We start from the raw sequence: 17292 nt of genomic DNA, 5'->3' as shown, positions 1-17292 counted from the left end.
TCAATGCAGATTAAAGCCCATTGTTTAACGGCACTCAAGCCTGAACTGAACAGGCTTGTTTCTGGCTGGCAAACAAGCCTTTGTCACAAGTAACCACAGGAAATTTACTGGTTTGCTCAAGAATCATGTCCATGCCCTTCAGCATTATAGAGTTTGTTATGCTGGTAACACTATCTTTTCATTTAAATTCACAAGAGCTTTTGTGTAAATGGCACAGTGACTTAAACTTCTTATAATTACAATCCTTAATCTGTGATGAGTGCATTTCAGATTCAAAACTGATCAAATATAAAGTGAGCTGTCTAATCCCTGTCATTTAAGGGGGAACGAAAGGTTTTTTTTAAGACCAGTTTAAGGAAAAGAATGGGTTAAAACCAATGGATACTTAAATAGGATTTGGTCATAAGTATTAAAAAGGACAGCAAAACTCTTAAACTTGACTGAAACCTAAAAGGCAAAATTCATTTATATTATTATTGCTTCAGATTGCACAAGAGTCAAAGAATTGTCCAAGGGGCTTAATGTACCATTGGGAAGATCAGAGGGAGTTGAAGATAGCACAACCGTCTAGCCAGACCTTGGAAAACAAGAAACAGTCATAAATATTAGCACGCTGTTTTACATCAATAGGACAACATTAAAATTAACAATTTTATACTGATCATAAGGGACACAACAGAAGCAGTCCAAAGAAGACATTAATTAAGAATGAACCAATCACAGAGTCACAGAGGGATACAGCACAAGCACTTTCGCCCACTGAATCTGCACTGACCATCAACCACCCACTTGCACTAATCCAACACTAATCCCTTTTTTTTAACCTACCCCCCCCCCCCACATCCTCATCAATTCTTCCCAGATTCTACCACTCACCTACGTGCTGGGGGCAATTTACAGTGGCCAATTAAATGACTGACCTGCATATCTTTCAGACGTGGGTGGAAACCGGAACACCGGAGGAAACATGTATGGTCATAGGGAGATCGTGCAGACTCTACACAGACAGCAGCCAAGGTCGGAACTGAACCCGGCTCTCTGGCGCTGAGAGGCAGCGACTCTACTAGCTGCACTAGTAGATACTAGAATAAATATAGTGTTCTTGTTTTTGATTTGTACTTCTAGATAAGTGTGAAAGGATCTTTATTTGTAATACTACTTAACCTTAATTTCAATAACACTAATTACTTGGAAAAGTTTTCAGCCTTGGTTGAATCCTGCTATTCAAATCTTAAAGAATAAAAAAATTAAAGACTCATCAGCTTCTTTTGTCAACAGCTATCCTATATACTTTGCCTTCTTATATTCAGAGAGAATTTACATGATGGGACATCCTGTGTAGAGGAGCTGCCTAGAAGAAGGTCAGCGCTCATCCTTAATGTTCCCTTGCAGCAGGACAGACAATAGGCTGGGCTCTCCCATTCTGAGGAGAAAAGATGTATGTTAGGTCTTTTTATACTGGACCTTCCAATATTGAGATTCAGTCTGCATACCTGGCTTTCCTACATTCAGCAGTGGCCTGTATGTTGGATCCTCCTGTATTGCATGGCAGCCTCTACCTATATTCTTCTTTTGATATTCAGCGTCAATCTTTGTACACGTCTTTCCTGTACTGAGGGTCAACCTACAAGTTTTATGCCATTTTGTAGTGAAGAGCGACTCACACATCGGGCCGTCCTCTTCGGCACGTAAGACTATATATAGCAACATCCTTTCATTAAGAGCAACCTGCATGCTGGGCCCTCCTATAATGAGGCACAACCATTGGAGATGAACCCCAAACTGAAGGGCAGCTGTTATGGCCTGAATTTTCCATTCAAGAGACAGCAGCTCTGCTTGGAACTACCAGCTTTTACTTACTTCACTATGCAAAGTTCGGGACTCCAAAGCAAAGAATAGAGTTCTGAACTTCTGCTCACCTGTGCTGAAGGAACAAATGTGTACAACCATTGGACTGTTCATGGAGTCCACAAGAACTTTAAAAATAGCCCAAGTAGGCCATTCAGTTTCTTGGGCTTGCTTCACTCAGCACCACTTTCATGCACTTGTCTTATATCCCCGATACCCTTAATTACTAAAAATCTCTGGCTTAAGTATGTTCATTTCCTGAGTCTCCACAACTCCCTTGTGGGAGTGGGAGGGAAGACTTCTAAAGGGGGAATATTATCCTGACCCCTAACCTGTCAAGCCCAGTAAGAATTTGGCATGCTTCTTTTAGATCACCTCTCATTCTGCCAAACTCAAGGCAGCATAGGCCAAAACTGCTTAATTTCTGCTCAGACAAGAGTCAATCCAGGGAATCTTGTTGCACCACCTTTATCACAAGTGTATCCTTCCTAAAATAGGAAGCCCACAGCTATGCAAAATATTCCAAATGTGGTCTCACCATGGCTCAATGCAATTGCAGTAAGACATCTTTACTCCTGTACTGTATTAGACATGGTGGGGTGAAGGGCCTGTCTCAGTGCTGCAAGGCTCTATGATTGATAGTTGCACATCAGTTTTGTTTTTAAGATATAGCCAGTTTTGTGCTTCAGATGGAGGATTTAGCAGTGGATATAAAAGTTGGGAGACATGTACTAATGTGCGTAACATGCTTATGCCAGATCTCTTTCCAGTTATTTGAATTAATTTGCACCCAGATCAAATGTGAAGCTCTAGACCTGTACTTTTCCATGTTACAATGCTGCCACATTAGAGATTTTTATTTTCCTTTAAACAACACGTTTCTTTTCTACTGGATTCATCAGGAACAATTTTTCTGAATCCTGTGGAGAATGAGTGTGATTAACCTCAGCCTGGGTAAATCGTGGGGTGAAGACCCTTTTCTGTGATTTATGAAGTTGCTAAGCCTGAGAACTGAGTATGACTTGCCGCCATAGTGTTTCTGGGGCTCACATATTAGTTTTGTTCGTTAAGTCCTTTTCCTCTGCTGAGGCTCAGCCATCAGCTAGGAGGTGGTTTCCTAGTGGAAGACTATGCTTGGGGACTTCCAGAAGGAATATGATAAAACCCCTCATTGCCAAAGTAAAAAGTTCATAGAGCTGAAGGAAAATTATTGACTTGGTTAGGAAATTAGCTAAGAAGCAGGAAACACAAACTGACAGGATGTGACCACCGGTGTTCCTTCAAGAATCTGTATGAAGGTTAGAATAAGTCACTGAATTTATAAGCAACTTGGACAATGGATGAAAAGCCACATATGTTAGTACACCAATGACAAAGATCGATGGCATTAGAGTGGCAAGGGGTTCTCCTTGTCTGAGATAATGCTCAACTCACAGCATAAGCATTTCAATTTGGGTGAGTGTCAGGATACCCACTGTACCCAAATTAAAATACTCCATAAATTGTGAAAAGTTAGAAATGGAGTTTTCAAGAGACTAGGGCTAATTATGCTAGGAGACTAGCAAAATCATTAAAACGTCAATGTCCATAACAACCAAAAAGGCTAAGGGAATATTGACCATATTTGGAGGAAGGCAGGCAGGGATAGGAGTGGAAGAAGGGAGTTATAATGCAGCCTGGTTAGATCACACCTGCAGTACTGTGGGCAGCTCTGTTCACCCCTTAGGAAGAATCAATTGGCCTTTAGAGAGAGTACAACAAAAGACTACCAGATCCTTGCACTCCAGGGATTAAATTATGGGGAGTGATTACAAAAACAGTGGCTACATTTCCTGAAATTCAGTAGGTTAAGAGGTGATATGATAGTCCTTTTCAAAGCATTAATTTGATGGAGTAACAGAGAGGGTGGACGAAGAAAATGAAGTTGGGTGGTAAGATAAGATGCTACTTAATAGGCTTGTCAAAGAAAATGGGATAAGAGACAGTCATAGATAGAAAATGGGCAAATACCAGGAAAAGGAGGGGTAGTGAATGGCTGGAGGGAAGTTCCCCAGGGGTTGGTACGAGGAGGACGGTAATGGACTTCGAGGAGAGGTATACAGGCTGGTAGAATAAATGGATGGTTGGCAGATGAAACTTAAAATGGAGAAATGCAAAGAGTTATATTTTGATAGGAAGAATTAGAAGGGGCAAAATAAACTAGGTAGCACAGTTTATTAAGGGGTACAAGAATAGAGAGATCTGGGGAGATATCTGCATATTTCACTGAAAGTGACAGGACAGGTGGAAAATAAGACATGAAGAATCCTGGGCTTTTTAAATAGAAGCATAGAGTACAAGAGCAAGGAGTCATTGTGAACCTTTATGGTTCACCCACAACTCAAGTGTTGTATCCAATTCTGGGTGTTGCACTTTAGGAAAGATGCAAAGGCTTCAGAGAGAGTACAGAAAAGATTTAAGAAATGATTCCAGGGATGAGGGACTTTAGTTATGTGAATAGTATAGAAATAGTTGAGGTTGAGGTCCTCAGAACGGGGGAGGCTCGGAGAACATCTGGCAAGGTTATTTAAAATGAAGAAGGGTGAAGATTCTCTTTGAAGGGTTCAATAACTAGGGGACATAGTGTGAAGGTAAATGGTAAAAGAACCAAACGTGAAAAGGGGATAAAACATTTCTATGTGGTGACTGGTTAGAGTCTGAAATGCAATACCAGGGGCAGGTAGACAGATTCCATTGTGGAATTCAAAAGAGAACAGGCTCAATACATGGAAAGAAAGGACTACAGAGAGAGGGTTGGAGATATGGATCAGCCAGATAAGCTTCTTAAAAAAAATTGCTTGTATGTACCCAACAGGCCGAACAGCAGCCTTCCTTCCTTGTTGTAACCATTCTCTGATATTAAGGGGAACTGATAGAATAAATAGAGAGAAACAATTCCTGCTGGTTGTGGAATCCAGCTCCGAGGCCCAAGCCTAAATACTGGAACCAGGCCTTTCTGGAGTGGTTATAACCATAAGGAGGATGGTAAAGGATTGAAATGCTCTTCTGTGATGTTTGATGTTTATTTTAACTTCAAATAATGGATTTTTGTTAACCAATGGTACTAAGGCATATGGGGCAGAGCAGAGTCCCCATGCTAGTGAGACTCCATCAGAAACCTGGTATTCCCTAACTGATGACTAGTAACACTGCATCAGATACCTGGACATGCTCAAGCTGTCCATTTGTATTGCTGTGCCCAATACTTAACTCCTAACAAAATCAGTGAGACTCTCAGAATGCTTCACATTCAAACTGACCAGTGATAACAGATACTTGTCCAAACTAATCATGATAGACAGTCCAAAGTCAAACAAACATTCACCGGATTGCTAAATACATTTACATTGACCATAACTGACAACCTATCAGATACCTGAACATGCACTAACTAAACATTTGTAACAGTGCATTGAATATCCAAACATGCCTTAAGTGAGAGCAAAAGGCGCTGCTGGAGGAACTCAGCAGGTCAGGCAGCATCCGTGAAGGGAAATGGACAGTCAATGCTTCAGGTCGAGACCCTCGATCTGGATGTTCATCTTCATTCAGTCCAGATGAAGGGTCTTGACCTGAAACATCGACCGTCCATTTTCCTCCACAGATGCTGCCTGACCTGCTGAGTTCCTCCAGCAGTGTGTCTTTTTGCCCCAGATTCCACTCTCTGCAGTTTCTTCTGTCTCCATTCCTTCAGTGACTCCATTGGCAACAGTACATCAGAAATCAGAAACCAGAAACCACTCAAAATGACTATTAGGATTTCTCCATCTGAAATCTGAACGCCCCCAGGCTAACCGTTGGTAGAAGCTAATGAACATAGGAAAATACAGCACAAGAACAGGCCCTTCGGCCCATCATGTTTGCGCTGAGCATGATGCCAAGTTAAACTAGTCCCATCTGCCTGCAGATGGTCCACATCCCTCTATCCCCTGGCTGTTCATGGGTCTGTCTAAATGCCTCCTGAATGTTGCCATCATACCTGCTTCCATCACCTCCTCCGATTGCATATTCCATGCATCTACCACTCTGTGTAAAAAAACTTACCTAGTACATCTCCTTTAACATTTCCCCCTTTCACCTTAAAGTTCTTGACGTATTGAGCCAATCAACAGAATGAGTTCAAAATAAGTGATGACAAACTGACCTAGAGGCACAAATGTTCAGGTATTTGTCATATTGTTACCAAGGTCAGTCAGGTGTTGAGGTATTTGACACACTGTCTCCAGGTGTGATTATGCCAAATATATTCAGGCGTGTTATGCACAAATATACATGAGCTCAACAATAGTAATGTCCCAGCTGATCACTAGAAATAGTGCATCAGTTATCTAAACGCCTGTGAAATGTTAAAAGCAGTCCATCAAACACCTAAATGATCTCCAACTAAATGCTGTCAACACTTCACCAACGTTCTGAGCATTTCTGACCTGATCATGAGTGAAAGTGGATCAGAGAGCTGAAAAGACTTAAACTGATGATTATTACCTTCCGTTAAGAAAACAGAAATAGAAGGCAACATAAATGATTGCTTGTAAAAATTTGATAAAGACCCAAACTGGCACTAACTAACCATTGGTAGCAGTGCATCAGAAGTGGGACCTGCTCTAAGTGACTGCTAGTCACAGTTCTCCAGAGACCTAAACATTCATTAACTGGAAAGTTCAAAATCAACTGTGCAGCAGATACCAGACATTCATAAACTGGCCAATAAAAATATGTCAGGTATTGAAACATGCCCAAACTGAGCATCAGTTGCAGTGCATCAGATACCAGCACATCTCTGAAATGATGGTTGAGATAGGCGTCAAATATCTCAACATGCTCCTACTAACTGTTGGAAAGAGCATCAAATAGGGGCAAACAGACTGTTTATAACAGTACATCAGATAACCAAAGTCTTTTGAATACACTGCTGGTGACAGTGAGAGAGGGACATGAACACACTTGAAATAACCTGTTTGCAGCTCTTTCCCAGCAGGTAGAACACAGAGAAATTGATCATTAGTAAGAGTGTACAGACACCTCAACACTCTTCCACTGTCCATTCTGAACAGGCTGTCAGAGACCTAAACATCCACAGACTAACCATTACTGAGAATGCGACAGATGCTTGGTAATGCACCAACTAATGACTATAGTTGAACATTCCCAAACTTATTGTTGCTTACTGGTCAAACATGCAAGAATCAACTGCAGCTAAGATTGTCAAATAGCTGAATACATGCAAACTGAGCACAGGTAACAATAAGACAAACACCTGAATGCACATGAACTGACCACAGGTAACAGTGAGAAATACTTAAACATGTGAACTGACCACAGGTAACAGTGTGTCAAATATCTGAACATACATGAACTGATAAATACCTGAACCAAAATGGTAATGGTATCAAAATGCTCATGCTCCCAAACTGCAGCAAAGACAAAATCGATCACAAAGTGACCACCAGATACTGGAACTCATCCAAACTGGCCATTAGTGACAACACAAGATACAATGAAGTCTCAAAGTGACAGTCAAACTGACCATCTGACAAAAGCTCTCTGCCTGAAAAGGTGATAGATGTACATCACTGAACACATTTTAAAAGCACCTTGATGACCACTTCTAAAGTCATAATTCCAATGACAGAAAAATGGGTATTAATTCAGTCCACTTTTGTCAGCATGGATAGGATGGGCCGAGTGGCCTCTTTCAATTTTGTCAGTTCTTATGATTTTGTGACTGCTAGTGAAAGCGCGAGAGGTACCGGAAAATTCTCAAACCATCCGTAATGCAGAGATCCTCAAACACAGTTGATCAGGAGGAATAGTGAGAGATATCCAAGTGCACTTTCACTGAACATTTGTAACAAGCCACTGGATATCAGAATGCACTCAATGCCCATTACTTTATCTCCACTGTCAGAGAAGCCTACGTTAGCTACAAACCAATACCAGTGTGTTCCCTCAGGTGAGCGCAAAAGTTTCCATAACACAACTTCAAAGAACACCAAGAGATTCCCCTGCATTCCCCTCCGATATTTACTCCTCAGTCAACCTGAACAAGCCTGGACCGTGACAACAGTGTGACAGATGCACGAACACATTCAATCTATTAATAACCATTGCATTCGATAACACACTGGGACTGGCTGCATTAACACTATGAATACCTGAACACACTGGAACAACGGTATTGGTTTATCATTGTCACATGTACCGAGATACAGTGAAAGGCTTTCGTTTTTGCGTGCCATCCAGGCAGATCATCCCATACATAATTACATCGAGGCGGTAAAATAAAACAGAATGCAGAATATAGTATTGAGAACGCAGAATGCATCAGGTACCTGACGTGCTCAAACTTTGCACTGATGTATCAGCGTCTGGAGATGACTGACGATGCTCATCAGAGCTTGTTGTTAACAGTTTGCTACCTACCTCAACCCCACTTGAACTGACGGTAGCCACACTGTCCCATACTAGAATGAGCTCAAATCTAACCCCTGGAAAGAAGATAAATCGGAACCTTTTCTCGAAAAACTCGAGTAATCAACAAAGTGAAATAACGAGTGGGATAGGAAACGGCGCTGATGTAGATTCTGGAGATTACCTTGGAGAATTCCTGGCTTCCTGACTCGATTTCCTTTGGTTTGTTTATGCCCTTTACTGGAGTCTCAGCACAACTGAAGCTTCCTAAGTGGCAAGCTCACCCCCCCCCCCCCCCCCCCCCCCCGCACAACTCACCAGCATTCCCATTACGTCGCTCCAGAGGGTGCAGAAGGCTTCGGGCAGGCCGGCCGAGGGGGACCGGGGCTCGCAGACGGCGCCCGTATCTTCCTCCATGGCCCGCCGATCGCCAGCAGCTTGCGGCCGAGCTTCCGCGGGGGGCGCCGTCTGACCGGATCACGCCCCTCCGAAGCTCCGTGCCATCCCTCGCTCAGTCCCGGCCGGTTTTCCCCCCGAGGGTGGGAGATGCTGGGCAGGACCGAGGGGCGGCCGGCCCCGTCTTGCAAGGAACGACTCCAGGGATCGAGCCGCCCCTTTCGTCCAGCCTCTCCCCGGGGCACCGAGCGCCTGTCACTTCTCCCGCAAGCCCTCTCTCCCAAAGTTTGTTCAGCACTTGGCCAGATGTCTGGGAGAGTCCACCGCCGGGCGAGAAGCACAGGGAGAACGGGGAGGCTGGATCAACTTTCGCCAGCCCGTGACCACAGGTCAGCCCAGTCCCAGCGGCGGCTCTGCTCGGCTGGATGGCCGCACCCACAGCGTTGCTTTCAACAACAGCGTCTGGGCTCAGGCGTGGGTTGAGGAGAGGTGGTCACGGGTCCATGGGCGACCCCGGCTCCAGGAGGGAATGGGCTCTCCCGCCTCCTTCCTGCCCACACCAGCGCCCGCCTACAAAAGCAGCTCTGATGTCAGACGCTGCCGGGGAACAATCACAGTGTGTGCGGAGCGTTGCATCTGTTTGGCCGGGTATTAATGGGGCACATTTACTCAGCGACCACATCGCAACAAAACTGTGGCGGCTCAAGAGCCCGGCCGTGCACCCCGAGCTGCGAGACCCGGTCGCACGGAAAGAGAAAACTCAGGCACAATTCATCCGGTTAATCTCCTCCGCAGTGCTGGAAATGATGAAATAGGGGAGCGGAAAGAATGCACGAAGTTATAGGGAGAACCTGTTTGCCCTGTCAGAAGCAGAAGATGCAGATTTGAGATAACTGGCACAAAAGGAACACAAGAGAGATGAAGAGAATTCTCTCTTCTGCAGCAAGTTGCGATCTGGAAGGTGCTGAAAGGGTGGTGGAGTTAAACTCCATGTTTACTTTCAAAAGACAAATGGAACATACTTGAAAAAGAAAAAAAATGCAAGCAACACACAAAGCGCCGGGAGGACTCAGCGGATCAGGCAGCATCTTCAGAGGGAAATGGACAGTGGACGTTTCGGATCGAGACTGTCCATTTCTCTCCTCAGCCGCTGCCTGACCCGCTGAGTTCCTCTTGCGTTTTGTGTTTTTCTCCAGATTCCAGCATCTGCAGTCTCTTGTGTCTCCAAAAAAAATACAAGGCTGTGAAATGAGGGGAATGGTACAAATTAGATGGTTTACCCAAAAAGTTAGCATCGGCATGATCGGCGTCCTCTGTGGTACGATTCTAAGACGTTTTATTTCACCCTTAAATAATGCTGATGAATAAGTGAAATAATTTACAAATGCCAAACATCAATTCACTCCTGTGGAAGTTAATGGGGACTAAACCTACACTTCATTCATTAAGTGACTTTTTAACATACATCATCTTCGATTTCCTTAAATGTCTCACCACTATCACAACTTAATTAGTCAAAGCTATTGGTGGAAAGTGACACTATTCCCCCCCCCCCCCCAACTGGCCATATTCTTCCTTTTCAAATCATCCCCTATAACTCAGACAGAATCTTTGTCTTTGAATATTTAACATTGAAATAGAAGATTAAGACGTCAATTGTGAAGAGATTATACCAATCTCACCACTGTGTCTGAATGTAATTTGTACGTTTCCACACCTGTAATCCTCCTATTTAAAACCAAAATAAGATTGGTAGGAAAACCTGAACAGTGGTCATTAAAAAAACCTTCTGTACTGTGCATGTATCTAAAGGAACAAACACCAAATAAGACCAGGCAGACTGGGGCATTTTTATACAAATATACCATGGTTATTTTTTTTAACTCAACCCACTTTAAATATCAAAAAGCAATTTCTTGAAAAGACATGCCCACACAATGGTGCACCTGACTGTGCAGCAAAGCTCACCCTCATTGTTTCACTCTCAAAATTGAATAAACAGGCAGGGCCACTTCAAGGTTAAACTCCAACTGCACCTGAAATTAACCGACAAGAAACAAAACAAGACAAATGCAAAGCACGTTTGAAGAACATATGGCAAGAATAAAGTAGAACACGAAAAGTAAACTGATGGGGTTTGCCGGGCAGTGTTTTGAAGATTTACAGCCAGTCGAACAGGCAGGCTTTCGCCTTACTCGAGGCAGACTTACCATGTGACAGCAAAAGTGGAAAGACACTGTTGAATGTGGAGTTAGTTCTCTTGTGAGCAGCAGAATGTAGTGTGTGCACCTGCACTCCCTTCAGGACTGGGTTAGAGATCCATTTCATGCGATTCCAGATAGGCCACCGAAGAGGGATTAATTCTCAACAGCAGAAACAAGTCCAGAATGATCCACAATCCAATCGCTCTCAAAATAACTCTTGTTCTTCCTGATGTGTGTTTTCTTTCTCCCGGCAAAGTGTGCCTCTGACTGCGCGCACACTTTTGGCTATCTCGCCCTTCCCTTTCCAGAACACCCTTCCTTTTCTGGGGCCAATGTCACTTCCACCCCAGTCCCTCGCAACGCGACAGGAGCTGTCGCTATCAACAACCTGCAGCTGAAAGCTGACACTGTGACGGCGAAAAGCTCACCTCCCAACCCTGCAGCGAAAAAGGCTCCACGCCTAATTATACAAAAGAAATTCTATTCAAGACCGCAGCTTCTTTCAGTCTCTCTCTCTCTCTCTCCCTACAATTACACTCAAAGTCTCTACAAACTTATAACAGCTCCATTATTTGACTTCGTAGGATTAGGTAACACTTACAGCTCAGAAATACACCACTCAGCCCCACTGTGTATGTGCAATCCAAGACCCCTCTCCTGCCTTTATTACATTTCTATCAATGGCAACTACTTACGTAGCATCTTTAACACGCCAAACCACCTCAAGCCACTTCACTGAGAGGTAACAAACACATTGAGGCACATACAGACGCACTAGGGCAATTGGTATGGTTAATGAAGCAGCATCACAAAAGAATTAGAGAGGCAGAATGGTCTGGGAAGAAATTCCACACCTCAGGATCTCAGCAGCTGAGGATACAGCTGTCAATGGAGGAACGATTAAAATCAGGGACAATGAAGAGACCAGAAATAGTACATTTACCTCCCTCTTATGCTTAACTAGTTTGCCAATACATCTTTGCCAATCCTAGCCACTTCATGTGTCAGCACATTTCACATTTTGACCACTAAGCTTGTCCTGTAAGATGTACTGAAAGTAATGTTACTGGTTGGTGCATAAGATTGAAATGTTGGCGTTTTACATTAAAATGTTGCACACTCAGTCTGCAATGCAGTGCAATATAGCTGCGATAAAGTACAGGAGCAAAAACGAGGGTTTAAAAAAAACTTTGCCCTCAATCAGCCATTCACCCAACTATCAATCAAATGCTCCTTTAAATTTTTTTCCATACAATGTGTCTTTCTCTGGCTCTGTCCTGTATGTTCAGCTGCCACTGCAAACTTATTAAGGAGTCAGCTGTGCCTCAGTGGCAGCTCCCTTGCCTCTGAGTTAAAGGATTGTAGGTTCAAGATCAGCTCCAGGGACTTGAACACAATCATGATCAACACCCTGTGTAGTACTGAGTCGGTGCTGCACTGTTTGATATGCTGCCCGATCAGATGAGATATTAAATCTGAGTCCTCGGGTGGATGCAAAAGATGCCTCGGCATTATCTTGAACAAGATCAAGTGGGTTCTTGCTTGCATCTTATCCATATTTATAGGACCATAGAACACTACAGCATAGAAAACAGGCCATTTGGCCCTTCTAGTCCGTGCCGAATCTTTATTCCGCTAGTCCCATTGACCTGCACCCAGTCCATAACCCTCCAGATTTCTCCCGTCCATTTTAATCCTACGACCTAATCACACAGCTGCTCATAGGACTATGCTGTTCCCTACATTACAGCAGTGACTACATTAACTCATAGGTTGTTCACTGTTCTTGGCCGTCCTCAGGTCATGATACTATATCACTGCAAGTTCTTTATTTCTCCTCCACTGTGCATGTCCCTTTAAGATCTCTACTGCCCCCAAGATCTGAGAATCGCCTGATAAGTTTCCCAGTTCTTCATTAGCCGTGGTTGTTAGTATTCCTCCTGTGTGTTCAGCTGAGAAAATTTGGGCACATGGCTATTTGGTCCTCTGGGGAACTCGGATACTTACCACACTGATCAGGTGCCAGGACACCTTGTGAGAGGGTCTTTACCATACGGACTGCAGTGGCACAAGGCAGCAACTTAGCATCAGAGACCATCAACAGCATGGAGGGATGAGTGATACACGTTTTCTTTGCAGGCAACATCCATATCCTGAGAATGAATTTTTGCTCTCACACTGTCTATTAATGGAGACCATTTCAGCTGCCCAGGCTGAGATTAATCACATCCATTCTCCACAGGCTTCAGGAATATTGTTTCTGACAAATCACAGAAGAGAGCAGAACAGAAACATGTTGTTTCAACAAAAATAAAGATCTAAGGTGGCAGCACTGTAACATGGAAAAGTACAGGTTTAGAACTTCCCACTTAATCTGGATGCAAATGAATTCAAGTGACTGGAAGGATATGTGGCATAAGCAGGTTATGCACATTAGTGCATGTTTTCCAACTTTTATATCCAGTGCTAAACCTTCCAGGTGAAGCACAAAATTCCCCACATCTAAAAAACTGATGTGCAAATCTTACAGCACAGAAACAGGCCCTTCAGCCCACCATGTCCATGCCAACTACTGTTGTTATCTATACTAACCCCACTTATCCGCATTTGGCCCATATGCTTTGGTGATTCAAGTGCTCGTCTAGATCCTGCAATTGTGTGTGTGTGTGGGGGGGGGGGGGTTTGAGGGGGGGAGAGAGTCGGGGAGAAAATGGGTACTCCTCAATCTTATGTCCAAATTTTCAGGTGCAGCTGCTATTGCTATGGATGTGATCATACCATGGTTTCTTCAAATAACTACAGGAGGATCATTCACTATATAGCTCCACCATAGGAGGAAGAAGAGGAAGGAGGAAAGCTAAGATGGGAGAATAGGTTGCCAAATTTATTAGGCATCCAGTCCAGGTAATCTACAGATCTCAACCAACATTGCAGGAGAATTATCATCTCTTCTGTGCTTCATTAAGGTGGCGATTATCTGCCTTTCTGTTAGCTGACTTGATGCCTGTTAAGCCATCATGGTGAAGCTTGCTGCAGATTCCAGCATCTGCAGTCTGTGTCTCCAAGGTGACAGTGACGCTGACTACAATCCTCAACCTTTACTGGTTGAGGCTCCTTCCAGGTATCCAACGCGGACATCTGTTGCACTGGTCAGGGTCAAACTGGATAGAGGTTTACTGCATGTTAAAGGAGAGCCTGCCGCAATGCTTACACTGAAGGCAGGCAGGTCTGAGTCACACTCCACAACTTTTCCTGACACACCGAGTGAATTTTGGAGTACTGCACCATTGGTAGAGTTGTCTTTGGACCAATCTGAAGCCCCATCTGCCCTCTCAGATGGATATAAAGAGATTCCATGACATGACTTAAAGAAGAGCAGCACATTCTCCCAATAGTTCTGGCTAATTATTATCATTCAACAGTAATAAGAGCCTGTGACATGCAAGACTGAAGACAAGGAGGCATTGATTCAAGAGGGCAGGCTGTTGGTGCATGGCTTGTGTTACAGGATTCCACTACTGAGACCCTCTTCTGTTCCTGGGGAGGGAGGGGTGCATCCTGAAAACTCAAACACCAATTTCTTCAAATTAACAAGTCATTTTATCAGAAAACCATGAATACTGCCAGTTGAATTGTGAGATTCTGTTCAAATTTCCAACATAATTGCTTCATTATTTTACCACAGGAACAATTTAAATAACAAAAACCTTCGGTTTAAATGTAAAATTTCAGAAATTTGAAAAATATTACAAATTTCTAACTTTAAACAACACACAAAAGATGGAGCAGTTTCAAACCTGTCCAATCAATGTAAAGCGTTTGATTCTTCTCAGCCAACTTTGAATTGTTCCATTTTAAATTTTATTAAATATCGTTAATGAGAGGGGAGTCTCTCTGGCAGCCTTCTACCTTGATGACGTAGGCAACACCATAAAGCATCCCACTTGCCTGTGTGTTAGAAACAATGTGACGGTATCACCTGAGACATAATAGTGGATGAAACTATATTTCTTGGAAGATGTAGGATTGACACACTGTTCTTTTGAGGAATCTAGCGTGGAAATGTGACAGTATCTCTGAGAGTGGGGTAATGTTAAATTATCTTTTGAGATGGATATTTGGTCAGAATTTGATCTGACCCAACAGCGGTACAACCTTGTGAAAGCAGAAGTGTGGAGAAAAGAACAGGTGCAGTTCACAATCCTGTTAATTATGGTGGAGGGGAATTACTGATAAGGAACAAGGTTGAAGAGTGATGTCAAAAGTGTCAACATCAGAACTGATGCGACAGAGCTGAAGAAACTGGGAGAATGAAGTGGAGCAAGGGTGGGAGGAAGTGTATCCAGAGCTATCTACGGGAATCTGTGGGTTTGTGAGGGATATTGGTTGTTGACCTATTCTCTGAGACAGAGATACTCTCACATACACACAACCGAGGAACAACATGACATTTCCACATTAATCCAATCAAGGGATACTCTCATATTCGCACATTACCACCCCAGGGAATACTCCAATATTTGGGCGAAATCTCTACCAGGAGATATTACGATATGTACAATTCTTTCTCCCATAAGAGAGTGTTACAATTGAACAGTTCCTTGGCAGAAGTTAGTCCTATATACACAGCACCTCTCCCGGGAAATACTTCTGGAATTACACATTCACACTTCCTGGAGCCATTGTCATTTTTACACATTCACACTTTCCAGAGACATGGTCACATTTACACATTCCCATTCCCATGAGATACTGTCACATTTACACACACACACTTCCTGGAGACACTGTTACATTTTGCATATTCTCTCTCCCACGAGACACTGTTACATTTACACACTGTAACCTTGTCAAATGAGATTAATCAATTTCAGCTGACTGGTCTTTTGGTGTAGGACAGAACCAGAAGCCGAGCAAAGAATGTACATCATGCTTTATATAAAATAAATCAGCTGTCGCGCAGTGCAACAAACTCAAAGTGCAATGTTTGTTGAGTGAGGGTTCTTCAGCAAGGAGGGTGATTGGTCAGTTGTAACTGGTGAGTATTTCCATCTTTCTTAACTGCTTTAATCCTCTAAGTAAAGGTAGGTACTTCAGATTGTCGATGGGTACACTTAGTATGGTATAAAGCTCCAAGTATAATTAGTTATTCCTTTTAATTTAGAGTACTAAGGTAATTCAATGGTAATGGGCTCTGTGGTATGGTGCACCTGTGCTATGCGGGAAATCAGGTACACATCTCGTGTCTCTGACAAGCACGTGTATAGGGGAATGTGACCAGCTGCAGCTCCTGACTGACCACATTGTGTAGCTGCGGACTGACTTGCAATGGAGCTATTCGCTATTTGCGATGAGGACGTTGTGGATATTAGGCTGGCCACCCCAACATTATTGGCTGCAGAAGCAGAAAGGTAACGGGTGACCGAAGAGCAGCAGTAGGTCCAGCAGGTAGTTCAGGAGCCCCTGGTGGCCCTCCCCCTTTCAAAGAGGTGTACTCTGTTGAGTGGTTGGCCTCTCAGTGAAAAGCAAGTTTGTGGCCGCACATGGGGTTCTGCAGGGGAGGGGAAAGAGGAGTGCTAGCCATAGGGCGATTCACTTGAAGGGGAGCAGACAGGTGTCCCTGTGGCAAACAAGATTCCTGGAGATTATGTATCTCCGTCGTGCCAGAGTCAAGGATGTAACAGAGCAGATGTAGAGGAGGTTAAACAGCCAGAGGTGGTGGTCCACATTGGTACATAGAACAGTACAGCACGGGTACAGAGCCTTTGGCCCAGAATGTCTGCACTGAACATGCTACCAAATTAAAGTAAATCCCTTCTGCCTGTACATGATCCACATCCCTCTATCCCTGCATATTCATGTGTCTAACAGCCTCTTAAATGCCAGTATTATATCTGCTTCCACCACCACTCTCTGGGTATCAAACTTGCCCCACACATCTCTTTTAAACTTTCCCCCTCTTACATTAAATGCATGCCCTCTAGTATTTGACATTTCTACCCTGGGAAAAAGATTCTGACTGTCTACCATATCTATGCCTCTCATAACTTTATAAACTTCTATCAAGTCTCCCCTCAGCTTCCGATGCTCCAGAGAAAACAACCCAAGTTTGTCCAACCTCACCTTATAGCTCATACCATCTAATCCAGGCAGCATCCTGGTAAACCTCTTCTGCACCCTCTCCGAAGCCTCACGTAATTGGGCAACCAGAACTGCACTTAATACTCTAAGTGCGGCCTAACCAAGGTTTTACGTAGCAGCAACACGACTTCCTTACTCTTGTACTCAGTGCCCCGACCAGTGAAGGCAGGCATGCCATATGCCTTCTTTACCACCCTATCTACTTGCGTGGCCACTTTCAGGGAGCTATGGATTTGGATCCCAAGATCCTTCT

General features: G+C 43.6%; 1 protein-coding gene across 5 annotated transcripts in view; it reads right to left on the bottom strand.

Annotated features, from left to right (window-relative positions):
• sash1a (SAM and SH3 domain containing 1a) overlaps positions 1-17292 on the bottom strand; it is a 107577-nt gene that overhangs the window by 70019 nt on the left and 20266 nt on the right. Inside the window, exon 1 of one of the 5 annotated variants that reach the window (XM_052012448.1) lies at positions 10905-11389. The exons of 2 other annotated variants lie outside the window; for them this stretch is intronic. In XM_052012448.1, coding sequence (XP_051868408.1) covers positions 10905-10907 — 3 coding nt within the window. In that variant the 5' untranslated portion in view covers positions 10908-11389. Of the gene's footprint in view, positions 1-8616; positions 9262-10904; positions 11390-17292 lie in introns of those variants that run through there. 2 more of the 5 variants (XM_052012446.1, XM_052012447.1) reach the window with 2 other exon arrangements.

Source organism: Pristis pectinata, chromosome 3 (assembly GCF_009764475.1).
Source record: "Pristis pectinata isolate sPriPec2 chromosome 3, sPriPec2.1.pri, whole genome shotgun sequence".
NCBI classification, from domain to species: Eukaryota; Metazoa; Chordata; class Chondrichthyes; order Rhinopristiformes; family Pristidae; genus Pristis; species Pristis pectinata.
Note: the sequence above shows the minus strand (reverse complement) of the source record. Positions and strands in the feature narration are given on the sequence as shown.